The 27,912-nt window shown below is 43.2% G+C and overlaps 1 protein-coding gene and 1 long non-coding RNA gene across 5 annotated transcripts in view; one reads left to right on the plus strand and one right to left on the minus strand.

The window, feature by feature from the left end:
• Positions 1–4,780: 4,780 nt before the first annotated feature.
• LOC309604992 (T-cell ecto-ADP-ribosyltransferase 1-like) lies at positions 4,781–19,748 on the plus strand. Of its 4 annotated transcripts, none has more exons than XM_082340091.1 (3): positions 4,781–12,612; positions 14,637–14,735; positions 15,593–19,748. In XM_082340091.1, the coding sequence occupies exons 2-3, from the start codon at positions 14,673–14,675 to the stop codon at positions 16,439–16,441; spliced, it is 912 nt and encodes a 303-aa protein (XP_082196217.1). In that variant the 5' UTR covers positions 4,781–12,612; positions 14,637–14,672; the 3' UTR covers positions 16,442–19,748. The 4 variants fall into 4 exon arrangements, with proteins under 4 accessions (XP_082196217.1, XP_082196216.1, XP_082196218.1 ...); XM_082340090.1 differs by having other exon boundaries at positions 14,655–14,735; XM_082340092.1 differs by lacking the exon at positions 4,781–12,612 and having other exon boundaries at positions 13,740–14,735; positions 15,593–16,331; positions 19,045–19,748.
• Positions 19,749–21,125: 1,377 nt separating this feature from the next.
• The window catches only part of LOC309604993, a 33,123-nt gene continuing 26,336 nt past the window's right edge, over positions 21,126–27,912 (minus strand). Inside the window, exon 2 of the long non-coding RNA XR_014231202.1 lies at positions 21,126–26,031. This is a non-coding gene — a long non-coding RNA (uncharacterized lncRNA). The remainder of the gene's footprint in view (positions 26,032–27,912) is intronic.

Raw genomic sequence — 27,912 nt, forward strand, 5'->3', positions numbered from 1 at the left:
TATACTGTACATCTGTTTAAGCATTAAAGAAAAGGGTGCATTGACCAAAGGTAAAAAATGTTTGTTTTCAAGATAAAGATTAAATGCCTCCCTTCCTGGGACATGTAGTCCTTCAATGATAAGGCTCCCTTCCTAGGTGCCAAGGCCATGCCAACTCACTGTGTATGTGCTGATTTGTCTTTTTTTGAAACCTTGAAGGAATGTACCCCTGTCATGTTTGATGGTCTTTGTTCTAACAAAATGTAAAACTGTGCTGAAAACCATGCCTCTCCAGAACAGTTCCTCAGAGCTATCTGAGAGGCTAGCTCCTGGGTTAGAGTCCTCAGTTTGGCTCAGATAAAACTCTCCTCTATTCTTATTATAGACTGGTTATTGACTATTTCTGTTGACACACACAAAGACAAAATTAGATCTAACATTGTTTCTCAAAAGAAGTTCCAGATGGCTAAGGGATTAGCCCATTAACCTTAGCGCTAAGTGAAACCATACATGTATAGAAGAAAACAAGTGTGAATTCCTCCATAACCTAGGAGTGGATAAAACTTTTCTATGACTCAAAATCTAGAAGCAATAAGCAACAAGGAAAACAAGCCAAAATCATGATATATAAAGTAAAAAGACAGATGACAAACTGAGAGAAATATTTGCAAGTTACATCACACACTTAGGGTTGATTTTCCTAATACATAGAAGGCATTTAAAAATTGAAAAGAAAAAAACCAACAATCCCATAGAAAAATGGGCAATAGATGTACAGCCAATTCACAGAAAAAGAACTACAAGTAGCCCTTTAACACATTAAAAGTTATTTAACCTTGCTATTATTTCTCCCAAACATTGGCAAAAATCCATCCCAGACGTTGCAGTTTCGGCTCCAGAAGTTCAATTTGGGCCTATTTAATAACTTCCATATTACTATTTAATGTGATCGATCTTTCCTCTAGTGTTTTGAACTTATGAAATATAGTTATAATAACTATTTTCATGTCTTTATCTGCTAATTCTAATATTTGTTGCTGTTCTGTGTCAGTTCAACTGATTGATTTTTCTCCACATTACGGGACATATTTTCCTGCTTTTTTTCATGCCTATCTTTAATTAGATTCCAGACATTGTGATTTTTACCTTATTGGATACTAGATATTTTTGTTTTCCTGCATGTATTCTTGAGCTTTGTTCTGGGACACAGTTAAATTATTTGAAAACAGCTTGGTCCTTCTGGGTCTTGTTTTCAGGATTTGTTAGGTGAGACCAAAGTGGCATTTGGACCAGCACTAATTATTTCCCTCTACTGAGACAAGACCTTTCCCTGAGTTTTCTACTGCACTGAGAAGCTGGGGCTAGTGTATTTAATTAAGAATATGCAGATTATGACCTGCTAAATAAGGAGGCACAAGCCACCACACGGGGGCGGGGGGCAGATTGCTCCCTGGATTTACAAGCTCCCACTTTGGGAAAGTGAAAACCCTTCGGTCCTTTTGATTGAAGGTGCAGTTTCAAAACACACAAAGGAAGTGGAGTCACAAGATTTATGACTCTAAACTCAAGTCTTTATCTAGATGTCCAGACTCTGGGTGTGAGCAGGGTTATACTATAAAATGCCTAGGCAGCAACTGAGAAAAACAAGTTGTTTTCCTCAAAAGTTGTTTTTCTCATCACAGTTGACCCCATGATGCCTAGGCATTAATCTTTAAGGAAAATTATACACACCGTCTGGACAGTGGAGATATTTCAAGCCAACTGGCAGGGTTTTGGTCACCGAGGGCATGAAATATTGGAGCAAAGCAAAAATGCCAATCAACAGTATCAATACACAAACGATAGTTTGAAATCCTGTCTGTAACCATTCCCCCATCTGTTGTGGTCCAGCCAAGAAAGTAAATCAAAGTGCTTGGATAAAGTTAAGGTAGGTATTTGATTAAAAACTTAGGTGAGATTACGGTATTCTTGTACCCCTTGGGCCATCTTCTGTACATTTGTCTGAACTTGCCCAGCATTTTTAATATACGTGTGACAGGTAGTGCTCTTTATAGCACACACACCTCCTTCCTTGGCCAGTAAGTAATCTAAAGCTAAACAGTTATCCAAAACCATCTGCGCTAAAGAATCATGTTGGTGCTGCATTAAGGCTGGGCATTGGTGTAACAGCCCAATGTGCTCAGCCGGGGTGACTGACAGGCTGGTGTTGGCCTTAGCGATTTGATGTTGTGTGTCCAATGAGGCAGCTCCTAGCCTAGTCCCAGTGAGGGTACTGGCAATACAATATAATGAGGATGAATGCCACACACTTTTGATGTGAGGGGGCAGAAAGAGACATGGATCAGGGGTTCTGTTCAGTGACGGGTAAGGGTAGTCTCAGGGAGACTAAGGTACATTGGTGTGAACAGACAGGACTCCCAGTGTGCAGCACTGAGGCAAATACACTGGAGGGAAAGAGAAGCGCACATATGGAGAATCACTATGTGTGGTGGTCCCAGGGCACTGCACTCACAGTGGACACCAACTGCTTCATCAGGGATAGTGAAATAAGGTGGGATTCCCCCTCAATGGCTGGACCATGAGGCCCAAGACCATGGGGATTGTGCTCATTGGGATGAGGTGTAGATCATATTCGTCATGTGGGGTTGGTGCCTGTGCAGATATGAGGGAACATAAAAAGGGCACGTGGGGGCTCCTGTCAGGTGTCACATACAGTATTGTACAGTGTCCTGCAAGGGAACAGTTGAGCACCATATAGAGTGGCCGGGCGAGCTGCAGGGATGCATGGGGTGCTTACTGTGGGGTAGACAGGGACAGGGTCAATAAATCAGCCCCTTTGGGATTTCCCTGGCGGTCCAGTGGTTAAGACTCCCTGCTTCCACTGCAGGGGCGCAGGTTCGATCCCTGGTCGGGGGAACTAAGATCCCACATGCCGCAAGGTATGGCCCAAAAAAAAAAAAAAAAAAATCAGTCCCACAGGCCACTAACTCGAGAAACAGTCTTTGTTGAGTCAGGAAACATGCTCAACAATTACAGCGGCCCAAAAAATGAGCCCCATTTCTGCCCATTGTATAAAAGCTACTGAAGGGCTTGAATTGGAGGATTGTGGAGCCCTGAGTGATGACCCTGGGGAAGGATCCCTTTGCGTGGTACAGGGAGGTGACCCTGTGGCTATTGTCCTAGGGGCGGGGGTGGATACTGTGGTGGTGACAGCATCCACAGCTGGGGAGGGGCTCCGGGGTAAACATAGTTCACTCTGCAAAATGCCACTCAAAAGTGTCATCAGCAGGGAATTTAGATAAACAAATGTTCAGTTTAGCAATCAAGTCCCAGGCAGTACTCACCACCATCAGTGCTGTGTCTTCCTTGGTGTCATCTCTTCTATCATGGAAGGTTCCAGAGGCAGCATTCGGGGTTGGGCCCACAGGGTAACACCTTGCAAATGATTGGGTTGTGATCTCCTCCAAGATGTAGGTGACTTCCATCCATAAATAGTAAAGGTTGGAAGCACATGTGTAGCCTTCGTTTAGAGAAAATTTAGTTACATGCGCCCAACAATTTAATGTTTGGCCCTGTATTGCCAGAGATAAATCAGAATTGCATAAGCCTAGCAGCCAATTAGGATTGAAATTAGGGCACTGTAATGGCCAGTGGCTGGAGGTCCGGATGTCAGTGATCAGTTGGGCAGGGCTGGTGGCCTTTACACATATGTGCCATTGGTTCCACTTAAGATAGAGAGCTTGGGAATTCCTCGGCGCTTTAAATGCAGGGGGCGCAGATTCCATCCCTGGTGGGGGAACTTAGATCCCACATGCCGCAGGGCTGCAGCAAAAAAAAAAAAAAAAAAAAAAGATATAGGGCTTGAATCCCCCTGCTAGTATCTGTACCTGGCGGCATTTTGGGGGCGGCCCCTCTATGGCTGACTTCCAACAGGCACCATCCCCCCATCCTGGGGTGCCATGTTGCCCCTGGTAGAGCTGCCTCTGACTCGGGTTACAGCTGGCTCCCCAAGCTCAACACCCCAGTCCTGCCCACGGACACAGTTGACCCAGCAGCCAGACTCCCCTACCAGCACTAATCTAGAGGAACTCTCCTTGGCTCCTAGTGAAATAGTCTGGCACCTGGGATCCTCTGCCAGAGTGCTTGCACCTGGACAAACGTCTCAAGCAAAAGGACACAAAAAGGCCACAGCTACAAGTGATTGAAACAACTGCACGCATGCGCAGTTCAACCTCGAGCATGCGCAACCAGGGCAATTTTGACCTCTCTCCTACCTTCCTGGGGCTGCAATAATGAGCTTATCCACCATGTTTGAGGTGACGGGTGTAGAGGCGAAGGACTGCGCATGACCCTTGCACACGTTCAAGGGCGGATCCTTGCACCCGGCACCCTGAGAGGGCTGAAGAGCCCGCCCAGACCACACCTCCAACCCATCTTCCCACCCCTACCCTCACCCCATTTAAGGGACTAGCTGGCTCTCCGAAAATACAAGCAAGAACACCTTCTTGTTGTCGCCTCCCTGTGCTGCAGCTTAACCCCCAATAAAACCTTGCCTGAAATTCGCATGTGGACGCTTATCAATTTCTATTTATTTAAAGAGTCCAAGAGCCCAGGTCAGTAACACTAGGACCTGAGCCCTCGCCCTGGTTCCTGCCTGGAGGAAAAAGGCAGAGCCCTTCCATCCCGGTTAGCTCACCTTGGCAAAACATCTGGATTTTTGCATGATTGTAGCCCATCACCTCCAGCACCGACACCGATGGGGGTGGGGTGGGTGGTCTCCTTTAGAGAATAATGGGAAACACACCCACCTCAGACTGGGGACTGCTCCTGGGTCTCTGCAGGGGAGTCTGACCTTTCACAGCACCAACAAAGGGGATTTAGGGTGGGGATTTCCAGCAACACCGGGCAGTAACAATACTTAGCCACAGACTCCCAGCAAGCATTGGTTCCTTCCCAGAGAGACTGAGTAGTCTGGGAGAGAAAGTTAGTATGCCATTCACAGCTCCAAGGCATTGAATGGGGGTGCAAACTGTGCCCACCATCCTGTCCTCCTTGTCGCCAATTGTGTTGAGAAGCCCAAACTGGTGTATTGAATTAAGAAAATGCAGATTATGACCTGTTCAATAAGGAGGCACAAGCCGTCCACACATGGGTGACAGGTGGCTCCCTCAGCATCCCACCTTCCACTCTGGAGAAGTTAAACCCACGGAGGTTTGTTTTGATTGAAGGCAAAGTTTCAATACACTCACACAAAGAAAGTAGAGTCAGTCAAAAGATTTATTATCACTTACAGATCCCAGAAGTGCTCCCCACCTTCACCCCACTGCCAACCCAGCTATGGGGAGGGTGGGGAGGCAGTCCTCTGTCCTAAGTCATGAGGGAGCTGGAGATAGAGAGCTGGGTAGCAAACACACTTGTAAGGTGGTTGGGGTGGAGGTCACTAACCTTTCCTGAGCTTAACTCTGATTATTTTAAAAGGTGCTGGCACAGCGGGAACTTAGGGAGAGCATCCAAAATTCAAGTCCTTATCTAAATGTCCATTTTCTGAGTGTGAGTATCATACTGTAAAATGCCTAGGCAGCAATTGAGAAAAACAAAATTGCTTTCCTCAAAATTTGTTTTTCTCGGGACTTCCCTGGTGGTCCAGTGGTTAAGACTCCGCGCTTCCACTGCAGGGTATGCGAGTTCCATCCCTGGTCGGGGACCTAAGATCCCGCATGCTGCGCGGCGGGCTGAAAAAAAAAGTTGTTTTTCTCATCGCATCTACCCAGGGTGTATTCTGAGGCCACCATAGAAACATCATAGCCCAACTTTTTCCTCTGCTCAGTTCCTCTGTCTTCCTTTCCCTTCCACAGGTGGCTGAACCCGAGAGCGCTCTCTAATAAGTTTCCTGCACACTAGTTTTCATCACAGTCTGCTTCCCAAGCAACCTACCTCTTTTTTAAAAATTGAACTATAGTTGATTATTATACTAAGTGAAGTAAGTCAGACAAAGACAAATATCATGATATCCCTTATATGTGAAATTTAAAAAAGAATACAAATGAACTTATTTACAAAACAGAAACAGACTGCCTCTTCTATTCAGAGAGAAACTGAAGTTACTTCTGCCTCAGGGAAGGACTAGGCTGAATCACTGTAAATGAAATTCTCAGGTTCGAGTTTTTCTGGTCATTCAAATAGCATAAAGATGTAGCTTTTGCTTTCCAAGTCCTTCATCATCTTCTTCTTCTTCTTTTTCTTTTTCTTTTTTTTTTTTTAATGCTTCCAAATTCTTGGTGGCAATTTCCTCTCCCTCCCACAGCCCAAAGTTTCTATTTTCCCTCATCTTCAATCAGCACCACAGTCGGCTGAGTTTTCCTGTAGTTGGATGGGAGAGGTATGTGACAGGGTATTTCTACTTCACCCTTTACACTGAGGATGCAGTCCCAGCTTTCTACAGGGAGGATCTCCTGTCACAGTGCTCGCTAGAGGGGGCCCTCACATCTCCTTTACCCCCACGTACCATGAAGTGTGAAAACAGAGGCTCCCATTCACCTGGTCCAGCAAATGCCTTCAGAGTGAAAGCTAGTTCCAGCGCTCCACATACCTATCTGGGTTCCCTAGACTGAGAATTCCTTTCTTTCTTGCCAGATTCCCAGTGCTTGGAATGAAGGTGTGTTTTTGGTTTCTTTAAACATATATTACCCTGGATTGATAGCGGTTGTCAGTGAATGAGTTGATCCAGGTTGTAGTCTGCTGTATTACCAGAAACAGAAGTGCTCATTACACTTTTCAAGAGTAAATGTTTTAGAAAAACAATGAAGAAAAAAAAGATGGTTGGTTCAAACCCTCCTTGTTTGTTTGTTCCAGAACAGCGACTATCCCAATTAGTCAAGGTTTATAGTTGCAACTCAAACATGTTTCTTTGGAAAATGCTTATCCAAACAGACAATTGTTTTTGAAACTCTGAAATCCCTGAACACCATTTGAAATTAAATAACTTTATAATACATTTGTATAAATCATGACACTCCTAATTCTTTTTGAAAGGAAAATACTGTTCATTTGTCAAATTGAGTTGAACAGAGTTGCTTACAATTATGTATCTTTCTAGGAGGGATGGCATGGTATAGGCAGGGGATGAGTATGTGGACTGAGGTGCCAGACTGCATGGGTTCAAATCCCAAAGCTACCATTTATCAGCTGTGTGACTTCGGGGAAATTAACTTAAACTCTGTATCTCAGTTTCTTCATCTCTAAAATGGAGATAATAATAACGCCTATCCCATAGGATTGTTGTGAGGATTGTGGATTTAATGTTTGTAAAGTTATGGGGGTTTTTTTTTGTTTGTTTTTGTTTTTATAAATTTATTTATTTATTTATTTTTGGCTGCATTGGGTCTTGGTTGCTGCGTGCAGGCTTTTCTCTGGTTGTGGCGATTGGGGGCTACTCTTTGTTGTAGCGCATGGCCTTCTCATTGCGGTGGCTTCTCTTGTTGTGGAGCACAGGCTCTAGGTGCGTGGGCTTCAGTAGTTGTGACATGTGGGCTTCAGTAGTTGTCGTTCGTGAACTCTAGAGCGCAGGCTCAGTAGTTGTGGCGCACGGGCTTAGCTGCTCCGCGGCATGTGGGATCTTCACGGACCAGGGATCAAACCCGTGCCCCCTGCATCGCAGGCAGACTCTTAACCACTGTGCCACCAGGGAAGCCCTGGGTTTTTTGTTTTTTTGCTTTTGGCCGTGCCACACGGCATGCGGGATCTTAATTCCTCCACCAGGGATCGAACCCTTGGCCCCTGCAGTGGAAGCATGGAGTCAACCACTGGACTGCCAGGGAAGTCCCCTGTAAAGTATTTACAACAGTGTCTGACCCATGATAAGCTCCAAATATGCATATAAAATATCCCCTATATATAAAAACAGACTAGGATTCTTTAAACAAACAATTTCTCCCTCCTTTGGCCTTTTACCTTCTAGGCTTACTCTAAGGAAAGAATATCTCCTTTTTGATAAGTTTCTAGTTTAAAATGTCTTACTTTTAAGAGGCAAACAGGGACTTCCCTGGTGGTCCAGTTGTTAAGAATCTGCCCTTTCACTGCAGGGGGCACGTGTTCGATCCCTGGCAGGGAAAGTTCCACATGCCATGTGGTATGGCCAAAAAAAAAAAAAAAAAAGAGGCAAACAAAATTCTATTGTTTCTGAATATTCCTTACTACATGCAAAACATGTTTTATTCCTTTTGGACAACCCATCCTCAATACCACATTGATATAAGTATTTCGTGTTGTTGTACACACACACAAAAAGACTACTCTGAAGTTAATTTGCTTAAACAAAAATTATGACAATTATTTTATTATGAACTTTAATAATTCTTTCCTATCCTGAGCTAACCTGTGCAAGGCATGGGTTTCATCAAGGTGTAGACTCCATCAACGTTACTTTTTTCCTAACTAGATATGTGGTTTATATCTTCAAAAGAGAGCAAAAGATAGTGGACTTTCTTTAGGTACAAGCTGATCAGGTCAAAAGATGACAACACTGATAAATGTTCTAAATCTATTATGTTTTTTAAAAATTTATTTTATTTATTTATTTATTTTTGGCTGCATTGGATCTCATTGCTGCCCGCGGGCTTTCTCTAGTTGCGGTGAGCAGGGGCTGCTCTTTGATGCGGTGCACGGGCTTCTCATTGTGGTGGCTTCTCCTGGGCATATATCTGGAGAAAACCATAATCCAAAAAGATACATGCACCCCAATGTTCATAGCAGCATTATTTACAACAGCCAAGACATGGAAGCAACCTAAATGTCCATCAACAGATGAATGGATAAAGAAGACGTCGTATTTATATACACATATAACATATATACAATATTAACATATAACATATAACATATATACAATATTACTGTAATATTCCACTCAGCCTTAAAAATGAAATAATGCCATTTGCAGCAATATGTATGGACCTAGAGATTATCATACTAAGTGAAGTAAGTCAGACAGAGACAAATACCATATATTGCTTATATGTGGAATCTAAAAAAATCATACAAATGAACTTACAAAACAGAAATAGTATCACAGATGTAGAAAACAAACTTATGGTTATGGGGGGGAGGGCCGGGGGGGAGGGGAAGGGAGGGATAAATTGGGAGATTGGGATTGACATATACACATTACTGTATATAAAGTAGATAACTAATAGGACCTACTGTATAGCACAGGGAAATCTACTCAATACTCCGTAATGATCTATATGGGAAAAGAATCTAAAAAAGAGTGGATATATGTATATGTATAACTGATTCACTTTGCTGTACAGCAGAAACTAACACAACATTGTAAGTCAACTATACTCCAATAAATTAAAAATAAAAGGATATCATAAAAGGCTTCAGTTTGAGTTCTTTTTATTGAGGTCCTTAATGTAGTTTTTTTTACCTTTCTTAGGTACTTACGTGGGTGGCAGTCAATGATTTGGTCTTTCTTTTGTAAATGAAGGGTAACAGACTATGCTTTCCCAAAATATCCCTCTTTGGCATAAGGATTATTTTGAGCTGATTATTTTTGAGAAACAGCCGGCACAGGAGAAGCTCTGAAAACAGAGTAGAAGTTGTCGTTTTGTCAGGGACAATTAATTTATAAAGGAAATTTCCATTTGCAAGTGTCTCCCTCTCTGTACCAGGAAGACAAGGATGATTCTCAATCATAAGAAACTCTTATCAGTGGAGAAGACGTCAGCTTAAATCTGCATAACAACCTTACCCTTGCTTACTGTGCTTTTCCTGGTAACCTCCCATAACTGGGCACCCCCTTTCCCTAACATTTTTCTTTTGTCTTTAGCTAAAAATGGTATTTAAGGTTGTGGCTTGGGACATTTCGGGGGAGGGGGGTAGTTTTCCTGGGTATCTCTCATGTATACAGTAGGTATACATGTTATTAAACTTCTGTTTTTTGTTTTCTAGTTAATGTGTCTTTCATTACAGGGGTGGTTCTCAGCCAAAGAATCTAAAAGGATAGAGGGAAAATTAATTTTCCTCCCCTACGTAAGTCTTATTTTCCCACATATACAATTACTCCCTTTGCTAAGTTGCTAAGATGGAGTATTTCAGATTTTCTGATTTTTCAGGAATCATGGTCCCAGGAACTCTGTGATACCAAATCCTCCAACACCTATGGAGTGTCCAGCAATTCAGCTCAATTCTGACACTATCTACCTGGAGATAGCATCAGATCTCACAAGTTAAAAGGCTCAGTCCCACAGGACTGCCTCCCACTTCAGTTGCCAGTCAAAAAGAAGTCCCAGGCCAGACTGACTGGCTACAAATCGGGAGTTTCCACCTCCTCCTTAGTTTCAATAATTTTCTAAAGCAGCTCACAGAACTCAGGAAAGCACTTTGTGTTTATCAGTTTATTTTAAAAGATACAAATGAACAGCTGTAAGGGCAAGTTCTTGTGCCCCATGCACAGTGAGGCCAAACAAACGGAAACGTCAGAATTTGGAGCAGAGAAAGGTTTATTGCAGGGCCACGCAAGGAGACGGGTGGCTCAAGCCCTAAAAAGCCCCAAGGTCTCCGAAGGGTTTCAGCAAAGCATTTTTTAAAATTAATTAATTAATAATTTTTGGCTGCCTTGGGTCTTCATTGCTGCGCACCGGCTTTCTCTAGTTGCGGCAAGCGGGGGCTACTCTTCATTGCAGTGTGCGGGCGTCTCAGTGCAGTGGCTTCTGTTGTTGTGGAGCACGGGCACTAGGCGCGCAGCCTTCAGTAGTTGTGGCTCGCGGGCTCAGTACATGCAGCTCACGGGCTCTAGAGTGCAGGCTCAGTAGTTGTGGTGCACGGGCTTAGTTGCTCCATGGCATGTGGAATCTTCCCAGACCAGGGCTCAAACCCATGTGCCCTGCATTGGCAGGCGGATTCTTAACCACTGCGCCACCAGGGAAGTTCCAGCAGCAAAGCATTTTTAAAAGCCAGGCAAGAGAGTGGGTTCTCAGGGTATGTGATCAGCTCATGCACAATTCTCTGATTGGCTGGTGGTGAGGTAACAGGGTGGTGTCACAGGGGTTAACATTATCAGTCCTTAGGCTCCAGGAGGCCTGGGCTTTTGTGTTCATGGTTATCAAGTAGTTAATATCTTCCATTTGGAGGGGTTTTTTCACATCTGTAAAACAACTCAGGAAATGTGCATCAAATACTGTTATCTGGATACTTCAGAGAGGAGCTAAAGCAGAGGATATGGGGGAAAGGGCTGTCCCGGGAAGGCCCCATAGGGTCCTGCTCGGTTACACAGCCAGATGAAGAGATACATTGGGTGATAAGGTCCAGAGGGTCCCAAGTCTAGGAATTTCTGTCCTGTGGAGTTGGGGTGCACCATCTTCCCAGGACATAGATGCGGTCACCAACCTGGAAGCTCTCCAAATCTCTTTGTTCAGAGTTTTTAAACCCAATCTCTACCCCCCACCCCTACCCTATCCTCTCTGGAGGTCAAGGAACAGGGCTGAAAGTTCCAACCCTCTAATCAATTAGTCTTTCTGGTGACCAGCCACATCATGAGGGACCTCATCCTTAGTCACCTCATTAGCTTAAACTTAGTTGTGATTGAAAGAGGCTTGTTATGAGTAACAAAGACACTCCTATCACTCAGGAAATTCCAAGGGTTTTAGGAACTCTGGGGGTGGGAAGGTTGGGAAGGAGAAGGGAAGAACAAATATGTTTCTTATTTTACAATGAGAAGGAAACCACAGGGCAAATTCTAATTTTGAATCACCAGTTTCATGTTTTATACCAATTCCATTATCTTAAACAAATTTTAAAGACCAGGGACCACAATTGCCTTACATACATTGAGCAGAGTTAAGACTTGTCACCTGAAAGAAAAATGCACAATGTAAGAGTTGTGAGTTAAGTTTTATTCAGGGTCTTACTGAGGACTATAGCCCAGGAGACAGCCTCTCAGTAGCACTGAGAAACTGCTCCAAAGGGATGGGGGAGGCTAGCTTATATATGATTTTTGGCTGGGGAATACATGCAGTCAAGTATACATCTTGGTAAAAGATTACTGCTAGTCACAAGGAACAGATATCTCAAGTTAATAATTATAGTGCTTTTCTGTATATGGAAAGATGCAAGAAGCTGGGTTCATTAAAATTCTTCCTGAGATACATCTAATTATCTAAGGGGCCTGCTTGTTCTAAGTACAGAGCATCCTGTTATCTTCTTTCATTTCCTCCGAAGCACAGATTGCTTCATCCTATAACATTGCCTTAATCTCCTCTGTCTGAAGCACAGTTTGTCAGTTACTGTGGTAAATTAATCTCTGTAGAATTGCATGGTGAGCAAAATGCTATTATTTGTTCTTCTTTTGGTTGCAGACTCCTCCCAATGTTTTTATGAGATTATATAGGAAAGATAAAATGTGGGGAGACTCACTGTACAATCCCTATGAGAAATGGCAAAGCTCTCCAAAATGAGGGTGAAGAAATAGTCCAAAGAAGGTGGGAGGAACTGAAATTCAGGCAGCAAAAGAGTTGGTGTGTGTGCTTGGTCCTTACACTGCAGACTCCCTCCACGAATCACAGGCTCTGTGTTCTTCCAGATCCAGCCAAGAATATACTCGATTGTTGTGGAAAATAAGATCACAGACAAACGGTGAGAGTTAAAATTTATTATTTGCTAAGAGGGATATGCAGGAAGGAATAAGGTATAGGCTCACCAAGAAGAAGCTGGGTGGCTCTCACTCCTGAGATCTTTGTCTCATCTTGCTAGGTACGTGGTTTGTGTCCTTAAAAAAGAAATAGTGGATTTTATTTAGGTGCAGTTAATCACAGGCGGTTTGGGTCTGAGCAAGAGATTACAACATTGAAACATTTTCTGTTGTGTTGACATAAAATCAAAGCCATTAATTAACAAATGCTGAGAACTGTTTGTCAAGAAGACTAATAACACATCTTTGAAAGGGTAATGGTATTTTTCTATGGGGAGGAAATGGAAAGGCTCAGTTTTGGATCCCTACTTGAAACAATAAAGCCTTTGGAATCAAAACCAGCTCAGAAACAGAGTTCTCCCTGTGGCAGTCCTACCCAGTGGAGAGGAGGTAGGACAACTACAGTAGCATCCCCGGCTACCCCTGTCTTTCTTGAGTTCTGGGTTGCTCCATGTTCTGCCAAGGCCAGGTCACATTACTATGGAAAGAAACAAAACATACTCACAATTAGATCTTATCATTTACTAAGAGCTGGGTGGGGGAGGAAAACTTTTCACTTCTCTTCTAGGTTCTTGGGCTGCCTAATAATTAAATTGATAAGACAGATTAACAAGAGAAAAAACAAATTAAATTTTGTACGTAAGGGAGCCCATAAAAATATGAGACTCAAAGAAGTAACCAAAGCAGGATGCTTTTATACATTTTGGACAAAGAAACAGTAAATTTGTGAAGAATTGACAAGACAAAGAAGTTTGGGCTTGGGGTAGTTAATTAGTAAAGGAGTAATAAGGTTTGTTGATACAGCCTTCTTGGCCATAAATTCCCTATCTCTGGTGATAAGGATGTCTCTCTTCTTCCTGGTTTAGGAAGGGTACCTTTTATTGCTTTCAGGGGGACAAAGGAGGTCAGAGTGTCTTTCTTCACTGGCTATTTCTTAAGTAACGTTCATTCAAAATAATTATTATGCCTAAGTGGCACATTATGGGGTGGCATATTCTGCTCCCCTTCCACTGCATGAAGAAAGGACTGATGACTAACTCATCTTAACTGCTTGACTAGTCTTGTTAAATGTGTCTTTTTTAAAAAAAGTTATTTATTTATTTGTTTGTTTATTTGTTTAGGCTGCATTGGGTCTCCGTTGCTGCATGCAGGCTTTCTCTAGTTGAGGCAAGCAGGGGCTACTCTTCGTTGCGGTGCGCGGGCTTCTCGTTGCGGTGGCTTCTCTTGTTGTGAAGCACGGGCTCTAGGCACATGGGCTTCAGTAGTTGTGGCTCGCAGGCTCTAGAGCGCAGGCTCAGTAGTTGTGGCGCACAGGCTTAGTTGCTCCCCAGCATATGGGATCTTGCCGGACCAGGGCTCGAACCCGTGTCCCTTGCATTGGCAGGCGGATTCTTAACCACTGTGCCACCAGGGAATCCCAATGTGTCTTTTTTATAACCAGAAAAGGAGAGTGAAAAATAATGCCTTTGCTGTAGATATAATAAGTAATGAGGCAAGCTGGTCATGGTGAAACTCTTAACTCTGAGAAATATTGTGGGCCCTAAATTAATTTGAGGCCTGGGCTAGCAAATTTCAATAACTACTTTTAAAAACATTTGATATCGTACTTTTGAAAGGAGTCACAGTATTCATCTAAGGGGAGAAAACATGATGAGTCTTTAGAGGGCCTATGAGATCTTATCATTTTCTCTAACTGGTAGTGTGCACGAAGAAAGCTGTCTATTTGGGAGGGTCACTTTTTTCATCAGGGGCCCTCTCTCAGGCAGCTCCAAAGCCAGGTTCACCCAATCCCTGTGTGTAAGATTCAGGCAGTGGTTTCTAGGACATCAAGTTTAGTTTTCTAGGATAGAGGGGAGATATAGGAGTCTGGAATATTACATCATAGATTTGAAGTTAGGTTTTATTAGCACTGAAGGGATGCACTGACATACTTACAATAAAGCTACATTTTCACACTTTACTTTCACAGTCTTATGTTCCTTTCCAGCCCCAACTGACCTTGAGGATGGCATCTGTTCTCAGTGCAGTGGCTCACTTTTTGATCCTAACTTGGTGTCTAAAAGTACAGGTAACATTTCCTGCCCATGAATCCTCACCTCTGCTGATTCCTACTCTCCTCTCACAGCATATGGAGGCAAGAGGCCTCCAAGGGTGGGCTCTGTAAACTGGTCCTGTTAGAAATCGCAAATCTCAAGAATTTTAAAGATAAAAATCAAGAAGCTAAATAAAAGCTACAAAGCTTGATTATTTCAGAGTATAATTAGTATGCAGCCGTCATGCACACATGCATGTGTCATTCATGAGATATGTGACCATGTCACGTGACAGGTACATCGTGCTGAGCAAGGAGTATGTAAACGGTTCTATGGTGTGCCAAGTACATGCCAGTTCCTCAGTCAATATGATGAGGGCATAGGGGCAGAAAACTTTTCTCTCTCCCCTTCTAGGTTCTCTGGCTGGTCTAAGAATTAAACTGGCATAAGACAGATTAACAGGAGAAAAACACATTTAATTATGTATGTACAGGAGTCGACAAAGACATGAGACTCAAAGGCAAATCACACAGTTGGGGCTTATATACCATCCTGAGCTAAGAAATGGGATAGGGACCTGGGGCTTCAAAGGGGAGTAGAGTAATTCACAGGAAGATTAGAAGAGCAGATATTTGGTAATCAAATATTTGCCCTGCAATGTAGAAGTAGTCTTTCAGATAAAAAATGTTATCTCTGGTAATAGTTCCTTCTCTGGTACAGTCTCCCTATCTAAATTCTTTCAGGCAGTTAAGGGAGAGGTAAAAGTTTTTCCTGAGTCTGCTGGTTCTTGATTGCCTTCACCTCAGAATAATCCGCATGCCAAAGTGGTACATTTGGGGGTGGCATATTCTGCTCCCCTTCTGTTCTCAAGGACACTGCTCCTTCCTTATAGGTGTCTGACCAGGTTGACCTAGACATGGCTGACGATGCTTTTGATGATCAATATATCGGCTGTACTGAAGAAATGGAGGAAATGGCACCCCAGCTGTTAAAAGAAGAACTGGAGGCAAATAAAGAATTTTCAGTCGAATGGAAATGGGCATCAGAGACATGGAACTACATAAAGAACACAAATAATGTTTCAAAGAAACTCAATGATTTTCATGGAACAGCTCTAGTAGCCTCTTCTAGTGGGGACATTGTAAAATTTAATAGAGCCATAAGAGAATTTCGCAGCAATTCAGACAATTTTCAGTTCAAAGCCTTGCATTATTATTTGACAAGAGCTCTTCAACTTCTTAATCAAGGAGATTGTTATACTGTATATAAACGCTCTATCCCCAGGTTTCATTACAATGGGACTGGAAATGTTCGTTTGGGGGGATTTATCGATTCAACTTTGTCTAAGAGAAGAGGTACAAGTCCTTTTATTTTGAAAAAATGGCAGTGGAATGTGTTTAAAATCACCACTTGCTTGGGTGTTCCTATTAAAGAATATTCTTACTATCCACATATAGTGGAAGTAATGATTCCAGGGTATGAAGTATATCAGAAAGTCAACGTCACCGAAAAGGAAAAATACTTTGAAATTACACTTGAGAATCCCAAAAATGATAAGAGCAATTTCAACTGCTTCTATAATAGCTTGAAAAGTAATAGGAGTGTGGACTACTTCTATGAAGTCTCTTCAGGTGAGTCAGGGTCTGTGCTTGAGATGGGAGTGGTGGGGCCATCAGGAAGGGAGTGCTGTTTTACCAGAAGCTACCCAGAGCAGACAACAGGGAGGCTTCCAGTCAACTGAGGAGCATTTGGTCCCTGAGCAGACAGCTAGCGTTCCAGAATAGAAATCAAAGCTCAGGCTTAGAGACCCATGGCAATTCCTAGTCTAGCTAAGCTCCCAATCTCCCTGCTGTGCCAAGAGATCAAAAAGATCTGCTGGGCACCAGGAAACACGACTCATGGAAAGTACCAGAATGTGTGGCAATGAAGAGTCAGGGGAGTTGGGAAAGCTGGTTCTAGGCAGAATGGTGTGGCCACTGCAGTAATCCAGGCAAATATGCAGGTACCTGAACTGAGGCAGTGGCTGTGGTGGTGATCAAAGGAGGCCAGGGAATTGGTGTTTCTAGGAAGTGTTCCAGGAGAAAGAGAGTGAGAGCTGGACAGACTGAGGAGTGTGGTCAAAAAAGAAGATGAGGGGCTTCCCTGGTACGGCAGTGGTTAAGAATTCTCCTGCCAATGCAGGGGACACGGGTTCGGTCACTAGTCTGGGAAGATCCCACATGCCGCGGAGCAACTAAGCCTGTGCACCGTAACTACTGAGCCTGCACTCTAGAGCCCACGAGCCACAACTCCCGAGCTGGCAAGCCACAACTACCAAGCCTGGATGCCACAACTACTGAGTCCGTGTGCCAGAACTACTGAAGCCCACGCACCTAGAGCCCGTGCTCTGCAACAAGCGAAGCCACCACAATGAGAAGCCCACGCACTGAAACGAAGAGTAGCCCCTGCTCACCGCCGCTAGAGAAAGCCCGCACGCAGCAACAAAGACCCGACGTAGCCAAAAATAAATAAATAAAATAAATAAATTGATTTAAAAAAAAAAAAAACAAAGAGGATGAGGATAATGAACCTTGAGATTTCCAGTGTGGATAGTTTGCAGTTCCTGAGTAGGTTAGAAGACATTCTCATCAAAGCAGTTGGCTAGAACGAAGAGTAGGTGAATAGTGTTGGAGCTAAGGAGATCAAAGATCTGAAAGGTTTTGCATGAGTAGGGCCATGTAGGAGACTACACACACTGGGATGATGCCTGGCTTGATGAAGGTTAGAGATGGGACGACCAGAGGACACAAACCTCTGTGAAGACATACCAGTAATGGCTGGAAATAGCCATGGAGAGCATGGAGAAAGACTGTTATCTCTCCAGCCCCAAGATGGGTGAGAAGTGCCACCAGGAGCAGCCTCCACTTGACCCAACCTTTCCCAAGGTGTCCTGGCTCTCAGGTTTCTGTGCATTTACACCCATTGATCCTTCTGGCCTGAAGTCTTTTTGATTTCATGTCATATTTCATCCAGTCTAAGACAGTATCAATTTAGTAACTGTCTTTTAAGACCTCGCTCAAATAGCACTTCCAATGTTGAGCCTTCCTTGATACTTTCAGGCAAAATTTATGATCCATACCACAGGTCTGAGGTCAGACGACCTCAGTGGTAATTCAGGCTCAACCACCACTGGCTCTGTGACTTTGGCCAAGTTACCTTAGCAATCTGTGTCTCAATTGCTTCATTTGCAAAATGAGGACAAAATAATAAATAGTAGTGTTTCTGTGAGAATTAAAAGAGAGAAGTTTATAGCTTATTGCCTGGCACATAGATACTGCTTAACAAGTACCGTCTTTTTTCCCATGGAGAACCTTGTACGCATGTCAGCCACGACTCACCATCTCTATGATAACCATTTTTTACAGTCTGGTGATCTTTTTAATGCCAGAGACTTTGTCTCCCTGCTCCATTTGCATCCAGAGCTTGTCCTTAATTCCTGGCTTGAATCAGGGCCCCAGTACATGCTGCTGAAGTAAGTTAAGTTTTGTTGAGATGCCAGGATCCAGCCAGAAGTGGAACTGAGCTGCAAAGGGACAAGGTATCCAACAAGTTTCAACCAAATTAGTCTTTATTCTCTAAAAGGGTCCTGGAAACAAGAGAAATGTTTGGGGGTAGAAATGGGACCCCAGAGAGTGATTACTGGGGGACTCCAAGCTTTTACATGGAGGAATTTTGAATTTGGATCAAGCCTAATGAAAACTTGATAGCCAGGTAAACAATCCAGAAGAGGAAAGCTGGATTTGGGTTAATGTTCATTCAAGCAGGCTGAGAACCCCAGGAGAGGAAGCCAAATCCCACCAAGAGTCAGACTACAGTTAACACTGGTTAGTAGAGAAAGGAATATGTATGTTGGTGCAAAAGATGAACTTCCGTGGAGTCCAGACCAGGAAACATCTTCTTGAGTGGACAAAGACGAACATAGAGGGGGTCCCACAATGGCCATGGAGCTGCAGGCCGCAGGCAGGAAAAACCTCTCTTACCCAGGTACCTGTATCTTAGAGCACAAGGCTGCGGGAGAGGCTGAAGGGCCCATCAGACCTGAGAGCTCAGTCCACTTGGGGTGACCTTAAGTTCAGAGAACCAAAAGGATGTGTCCTTGTATTCCACTCTTTGTCTGGTGTTCCTGAGTACTTCAGGAATCCCTGAAAGGCAAGAGGAGTGTCTCATTGCTTGCCAAGTATATGGAGCCCCTAGAGCCCACCCTCTTGGTTTTGTGATCATGGTGTAAAGCTCAGACAGTTTGGGAGGCCCACACCTTGAGCAGCCCCATACAGAAACCTTTCCTTCTCTTCCTCCCATCTGCAGGAATGAGAGAAAGTCCTGTATTCCTTCTGCTGCTGCCTGGCCTCCTCGTCCTGCTGCGCCTCCCTGCTGAGCTGTAACCCTCCCCTGCATGATGCCTCGTTCTGCGTGGGGTTTGCGAAGAGGGGTGTGGGAGGGAGGCAAAGCGGCAGGGGGCTGACTGGCTTGCCAGCATCAGCAGTACAGTTGGAGCTTCACATCCACAGATTCAGCCAACCACGGTTTGAAAATACTGGGAAAAAAATTTCAGAAAATTCCAAAAAGCAAAACTTGAATCTACCACGCACCCAGCGATTATTTGCATAGAATTTACATGGTATTTATGACTATTTACATAGCATTTACATTGTATTGGGTATTATGAGGAATCTGGAGATGATTTAATGTATACGGGAGGATGTGTATAGGTTAAACGCAAATACTATGCCATTTTATATAAGGGACTTGAGCATCCTTGGATTTCAGTATTTGCAGGGAGTCCTGGACAATTTCCCCGCAAATACTGAGGGACGACTGTATTAGGAAGGGTAGGACACAGGATTATTTTTGTGGCGCATATTAGTGCTCATGTCCCCAAGACATCTGAGGGATCTGCTGGATCTGACTGCAAAAGTGTGCACTCCGTCTTCAAATTTACTACCTGAGATAAGTCTCTAGTCTCTTGACACTTTGCTATGATTAAAAAGCAATGTTTTTATGCACTGTCAGCAGTCTTAAAAATGCAATTTCATTGTGATGAATGTGGGTTTTTTTAAAAATTTATTTATTTTATTTTATTTATTTTTGGCTGTGTTGGGTTTTCATTGCTGCTCGCAGGCTTTCTCTAGTTGCAGCGAGCAGGGGCTACTCTTCATTGCGGTGCGCGGGCTTCTCATTGCGGTGGCTTCTCTTGTTGCAGAGCACAGGCTCTAGGTGCACGGGCTTCAGTAGTTGCAGCATGCTGGCTCAGTAGTTGTGGCTCACGGGCTCTAGTGCGCAAGCTCAGTAGTTGTGGTGCACGGGCTTAGTTGCTCTGTGGCATGTGGGATCATCCCGGACCAGGGCTCGAACCCGTGTCCCCTGCATTGGCAGGTGGATTCTTAACCACTGTGTCACCAGGGAAGCCCGTGATGAATGTTATAATCGAAAGAAATAAACCGTTTATAATCACACCTTGCTTTTCTGTCACTATATATTTCTACAGGTTGTATTATTTGCTCAAGAAATTCTCCCAAAGGATCATATTTGTTGCTGGCATTTTCACAGTTGAGCAGGTTCATTTCTTATGCTTGTCACAGATAACCCTGCAGCCCTGATTGATTGAGCCAGAAATGTAAGACCTGTCTTAGATTAAATCCCTCTTCTTATACTACCTCCCAGAAAGCCAAGCACTTACCAAGCCTTGTCAATTAAGTTTAATAATAGCTCCCAAATCTATCCCTTCCTTCTCACTCTGATTATCCCTGGGGAAATGGACAGGCACGTTCTGATATGCAGATAGCCAGGAAGTCTAGACCCAGAGCCTGGCGCTCTACTCACCAAGGGTGGTTTTGGCTAAGAGGCACAGAACTTAACTCACTTACCATTCCCCACTCTCCATGCATGCCTGAAGAGTACCCTGCTCTTGGCCTACCAACTATTGAGACAAACTACAAAGAATTGCTAAGTAAAACCATATAATAAAATGGCATAATAATAGACAAAAGATCATTAGAGAGAATAAAGAGTCAAGAAAAAGACCCATGCAGGCACAGGCACTCCAGATATGGCAGGAGGGCCTCACAAATCAGAGGAAAGGATTGTTACCGAGTCCAAGCTTGTACTGCTTGCCATACGACAGGCCAATAAATCAAGAGACAAGGTGTTGGGGCAAGGAACAGCAATTTTATTTGGAAAGCTAGCAGACTGAGAGGATGGTGGACTAGTGTCCCAAAGAACTATCTTACCCGAGTTTGAATTCAGGCTTCGTTTATACTAAAAGGGGAGGGGGTGTGGCTGGTTGTAGCAAACTTCTTGGGGTCAGAATTCCTTGTTCTTGCAGCTGTCCACATAGGTCAGGTCACATATTCCTGTAAACTTCCAACAAAGACAAATGCTATTCTCTGTTTGGCAACTTTTTATCTCTATATGAAGGGGAAAGTGCTATACCTTTAAAGGTCAGAGCCTTTAGAACTGGCTATCCTGTATATTTCAGGCCATAGGCAACATTCTTAACTTGTAGCAAAAGCAATAGAATAGGAAGGTTAAAGTAAAAGAAACAGATCCAATGTGGAGTCAGATTGTTCTTCCCTATTACAGGATGAGTCAATGAAGGGTATTGGGATGACTGGCTCTCTACGTGAAAAAAAAACAAAACGGAATTGGATTCCTACATTGCACCATATGTGAAAGTAATTGCAAAGAAATTAAAGACCTAAATATGAAAAATAAACCTCCAAAACTGTTACCAAAAATGTAGGAGAATTTTTTTTTAACTCAGAGAAGAAAAATATTTCTTACAAACAAACAAGCAAACAAAGAAAAGGTTTAATTCTTGTTCAGGTTTAATTCAGGCCATAGTAGGGCTCTGCTCATAGTCACGCAGGGAAGCAGGATTCTGGAGGAACATATTTCATAATAGGGGAGCAGCTGGAGGCTGCTTTATGAAATAAGGTGGTGATATTCTTGAGCAAAGATGCTTGTGGGAGTTTGGCCCAATTCGTGACAGAATCTTGCTGGTTGTTGTGGATTCACCAATGCCGGCCTAGAGAGCCAGGTAGGAGAATTGAGAGATGGCTTAGGTACTTACTGCTACCACTGCTTCCCAGGATCATGAGGCACAGACAGGCCTTGTTATTTACCTAGGAACAAGGTGGCATTATATTCCCAAGGGCCTTATTGTTAGGATGACCTAGGGTATTGGTTATAAATCCTGGTTCAGAAGGCTTCAGCAGCAAGGGTCAAGGGAGAGCCCCAGAACGTTTTGATAGAACTCCCACCCCTCCCTCACCACAACATTCACAGCCTCACCACCCCTTTCTGCCTGGGGATTATAAGGACCAATCTCATTTTGCCCTTGACCTCTGCTTATGAAGCCCAGGTCTCCCAGGTCATCCATATAAGGCTCTACACATTCCCATCTCTAACCCCATATCCCACACTTCTTTACCTTCTGAATTGCTTCCACTGTGCCCCCTGGAACTCATGGTGAATTGTTAGTAAAATGCCTCAGGTCGTCAACCTCTCTCTCTAAATGTTGCCTTCACCTTCTGGCTCTAACTTAAACACGCCCTCCAGAGGACATTGCAACTTCATTCTCCCAATGCTCAGACTAAGAAACTTGGAGTTAGCCTTGACTCCTCTCTTTCCCTCACACCCCACATCTGGGCCATGAGCAAAACTTATTGTGTCTACCTTCCAATTATATACTGAATCCAATGCAACCGCTTCTCACCACTACACCTCTACCACCTTGGTCTCAGCTCCCACTATTTCCCACCTGGATTGTTTTCGTGACCTCTGCTGTAGATAGTAATCAGATTGTCTTTCTCAAACTCCCTCATTGCTCTCCTCACTCTTGGAGAGGTTGGAGAGTTAAAAACCATATTTTCCAGACCCCACTGCAATTAGGGTCTGTCAATTAGTTCCTGATAATAATCACACACACAAAATATACAATAGAAGGTGGGAAGTGGAGGTCATCTTTTTGCTGCTGTGACTGCTGGCAAGCCAATGTAGACAAACAGGACTATTTTGGTGGTCAGATTCTTGATTCCTTATTCCTTCCAAGGTCTCTCCACCAGCTTCATGGGTGTGAGAGCCAGTTTGGGGTGTAGGAATAATTGCAGGAGTTAGAATCAGCTTTTTAATAATTGAGTTTCATCACAGTGGTGAGACTTTGAAGACCAATGCCAGTGAGGACTCCTGACATCTACTCCTCCAGCCCTTCCAACAATTTTGTAAACTCCTAATTCCCTATATTGAATCTCTTTCTGTTTAAAGTGACTGGGCGGTTTCTGTTTCATTCACGGAACCCCGACTGATACAACCTCCTAACTGATCCCCCTGCTTCTACTCTCACCCACCAAAATGACTGTGAACTTAAGTCTAAACATGTCATTTCTCTGCTCAAATCCTCAAATGGCTAACAGCCAAAGTCCTTACGGTGTCTGAAAAAGCCATATCCAATTCGGCATCCCATAAACATTCTGATCTCATCTTCTACCACTCTCCAAATGGCTCATTCTGCTCCAGCCACACTGACCTCCTTGTAATTTCTGAAACATGCAGGCATATTTCTGGTTTAGGGCCTTTGATTTGTGTTCTTGCTGCCTGGAGCTTACTTCCCCCGGACATCTGCCTGGCTATACTCAAATGCCCCCTTCTCAGTGAGGTATGCCATGTTCATCTGCAATTGTAATTGCCTCCCTGCCACAAACACACTCTCTCTCTCTCCCTTTTCCTGCTCTATGCTTCCCCTTAGCACTTGTCACAATTTAAAATACTGTACATGTATTTTTTATGCCATTTCATATTGCAACTTGCCCCCTCCATACTCCTGGTTCTTCTTGTCCTAAATTTTCTTTTTGCCATAGCAGTTACTACCTACAAGCATCCTGTATCATTTATTTTTTGTGTGTGTTTATTTATTGCCTGTCTCTCTCTCATCTCTAGAATTTAAACTCCAAGAGGGCAGGGATCTCTGTATGTTTACTTCACTGACGTATCCCAAGCACTGAGAATAATGCCTGGCATGTATTAGGAGCTTGGGAAAACTTTACTGAAGAAATAAATTGTTTTCATTCTATGAATGGGAAAGCTATTAGAGGAAAAATTAATAGGTACCTCAAGGTACCCAGCCAAAGAGGCAGATCTGGAGTTATCAAGGGCAATGCGGGTGTGGGAGGGGTGGGGACTTCATTATTTTTTAAATGTTTTATTAGAGTATAGCATGCATACAGGAAAGTGCACAAATTATAAAGGTACAGCTTGATGAATTTTCACAAAATTATCCCACCCATGTAACCAGCACCCTGATCAAGAAAGAGAACATTGCCACCAATCCAGAAGCCCCTGTGCACCCATTAGTCATTGCATCCCACAAGGGTAACCACTGCTATAACTTCCAACACCATAGATTCATTTTGCCTGTTTTATTTTTTACTTATTAGATTACCAGTTTATTATAAAAGAAAATAACTCAAGGGACTTCCCTGGTGGTCCAGTGGGTAAGAATCCTCCTTCCAATGGAGGGGGCACGGGTTCGATCCCTGGTCAGGGAACTAAGATCCCACATGCCACAGGGCAACTAAGCCCGTGCACTGCAACTACTGAGCCCACGCGCTCTGGAGCCCGCACGCCACAACTAGACAGAAGCCCTCGCACCACAACAAAGAGCCCGTGCACCTCAAAGAAAGATCCCTCATGCTGCAACAAAGATCCTGCATGCTGCAATTAAGACCTGATGCAGCCAAAAATAAATTTAAAAAATAAATTTAAAACGAAAAGAAAAGAAAAAATAAAGAATATAACTCAAGAACAGTGAGATGGAAGAGATGCATAAGGCATGGTATGGGGGACTGGGAGCTTCCATGCCCGCTCTGAGCCCCTATCCCAGCACCTCCACGTGTTCACCAACCTGGAAGTTCATTTTGCCTGTTTTAGTATTTTATATAAATGGAATCATATGGAATGTATTCTTTTGTGTCTGACTTGATTCACTCAAAATTCCATTTTTAAAACTCATTCGTGTTGTTGCATATAGCTGCATTTTATTCCTTTTCATTGGTCTATTATATTTCATTGTATGGCTATATGACAATTTATTTGCCCATTCTACTGTTGATGGCATTTTGCTCTTTCCAAATTTTGACCCTTAGGAATAATGCTACCATGAACATTGTTGTACCTGTTGTATACGTGTGTACATATTTTTACACGTTACTCAATTCTCTTGGGTATATACCTAGGAGTGGGATAGCTGGGACATATGATATATGTCCCATAAGTTGGTGTTCAACTTTAGTAGATACAGTCAAACAATTTTCCAAAATGGTCTATTAGTCTACGTTCCCACCAGAAGTGAACAAAGTTCCTGTTGCTCCATTTTGTTATCCATACTTGCTATTGCTGATCTTTATAATTTGGCCATTCTGGTGGGCATCTTATTGTGGTTTTATTTGCATTTCTCTCATGAAAGAAGCTGATCATTTTTTCATATGCTTATTGATCATTTGAGAATCCTCTTTTGTGAAATGCCACTCATGCCTCCTGCCCTATTTTCTATTGGGCTTTCTGTATTTCTTTTATTGATATTTAGGAGTCCTTTATACAGTCTTTCAACAAACTCTTTGTTGGCTATATATGTTGCAAATATTATCACCCATGCTGTGGCTTACTTTTTCACTCTCCTAATTGTATTATTTTAACAGAAATAGAAAGTATTCATTTTAATGTAGTCCAACTTACTGTCTTTTCTTTTATGGTTGGTGTTTATCATGCTCAATTTAAGAAAATTTTCTTTACCCCAAGATCAAGAATTTCTCCAATGTTATCCTCTAGAAGGCTTGCTATTTTGTCACATATAGATCACCAACCCAGTTGGAATTGATTCTGGAGTATAGTTGAAGGAGAAGTCAAATTTCATCATTTTTCATATAGAAATCCAATTAACCACAGGTCAGGGTTAGAGTAGAGGATAAGCCTGCTGCTCTGTAACACTACCAGGAGTTTCCTGGAAGCTGTCCTATCCTCCCTGGACCTCGAGTGAGAAGCAATTGGTCCCTGTGTTTAAGAGAAAAACAGAGATTCACAGCAAAAATCTGTTAGACGGATGGGATACATTTTTCTTATAGTGAGAACGTGGGATCTCAGACTGAAGGATCTGGCACCTGTCAGCCAGTTTAGTACTTACCAAGGCTTGAAAAGGTCCCTTCCAATGAAGTTCCAGTGATGTCTTCCTTTGATAAACATTGTGTGATCTCAACAGCTTTTGCCATTCCTCTGTCTATGGAGGTCAGTTGGTAGTTGCACCTGGAATAGAATGCTTAGATGTGCATCACTAGTGCTTTGAAATAATCAACACTACATCATCTTGCCCACAAATGCTCTGCCAGGGAGTGGCCATGGGGGAGTAACCAAAAATTGCACAGGCCTCCCATGGATGGATCAGGTGCAAAGAGTCCCAGCCTTCATTTGTGGTAGATGTCATGCTTTTACGGGCATCTGGCCACTCTAGTTCAGTTTCTGCTTAAACCCTGACCAGTTAATCTTCTTTAGAATTCCATTTTGTTTTGTTTTGTTTTTTAATTAACTTATTTCATTTATTTATTTTTGGCTGCGTTGGGTCTTTGTTGCTACACGCGAGCTTTCTCTAGTTGCAGCGAGCGGGGGCTACTCTTCATTGCAGTGCACCGACTTCTCATTGTGGTGGCTTCTCTTGTTGCAGAGCACGGGCTCTAGGCGCGCAGGCTTCAGTAGCTGTGGCACGCGGGCTCAGTAGCTGTGGGTCACGGGCTTAGCTGCTCCTCAGCATATGGGATATTCCCGGACCAGGGATAGAACCCATGTCCCCTGCATTGGCAGGCAGATTCTTAACCACTGCGCCACCAGGGAAGTCCCTAGAATTCCATTGTGAAGTTTCACCACCTTCCCTGATTCCAGACAAACGTGAGCCATATAAGGCCTTCATGATTCAATAGGCCTTTACAAACTATTCATAGACAAAGTTAATCCAAGCTTAAGAATAAGCCTTTAGAAAAACTTTAGAACTCTTTGCCAACAGACATTGTATCAATTCTTGCACCTGGACTTGCTTTAAAATTATTAAATTCTATTCATGTGTATAAAATTATCTTTCCAAGTTGGGACAGGGTGGGGGAGTGGGGGAGTAGGAGTTGAGTTTCTCTCTTTGTCTTAACACATTTTTCCCCACACTGTAATCTTTTTCTTTCTTTCTTTCTTTCGTTTTTTTTGGCCACACCGAGTGGCTTGTGGGATCTTAGTTCCCTGACCAGGGATTGAACCCTGGCCCTTGGCAGTGAAAGCATTGAGTCCTAACCACTGGACTGCCAGGGAATTCCCCCCACATTGTAGTCTTGAAAAACGTGTAGTTCTTAAAATACTGTTGAGGGACTTCCCTGGTGGCACAATGGATAAGATTCCGTGCTCCCACTGCAGGGGGCCTGGCTTCGATCCCTGGTCAGGGAACTAGATCCCACATGCATGCCGCGACTAAGAGTTCACCTGCTGCAACTAAGGAGCCCACGAGCTGCAACTAAGGAGCCCACGAGCTACAGCTAAGGAGCCTGCCTGCCACAACTAAGACGCGGTGCAACCAAATTAAAAAAAAAAAAAATACTGTTGAACAGTTCTGAAAATTCTGGTGCATTCCAACATGCTAGTTGTTCCTGGATTCCCTTCGTGCTATGGGTGTCATGCCATAGGTGACATGTACAAGACGAAAGAGAAAACCCTTGGTGCTGCAAACCAACCATTTGGGGAACACTGAAGGTGACCTGGGAGAAAAGATGCCCTGGTCAGTCTCCAAAGGTTATGAGTATAGAGCCTGATCTTAGAGTGAGGCAACATCTGAAGGAGATGCTGAAAGATGTAAGTTGATTGCAAATGAGAACAAAAGTGCCTGAGAAGAGGAAATGGCTATAGCCTATTCAGTTATTAATCAGAGTAACAATATATTATGATAGCCATAGTAGAAGGTAACATAAACACCATAAGAAATTTTAGTTCATTCACTAGTGAGTAGATAGTGTTTTTTTCCCCCCAAAATTGTCTAAGGTCATGAAGTACTCAAAAGCATGGTAAGAACCAAAACGAATGGGAACAGACTTCTGAGAAGTAAGACTACAGATTCACAGGACACAACAAGTTTTGCTACCAGAGCAGAAAATACAG

The sequence above is a fragment of the Balaenoptera borealis genome (genome assembly GCF_965194805.1).
Source record: "Balaenoptera borealis genome assembly, chromosome: 11".
NCBI classification, from domain to species: Eukaryota; Metazoa; Chordata; class Mammalia; order Artiodactyla; family Balaenopteridae; genus Balaenoptera; species Balaenoptera borealis.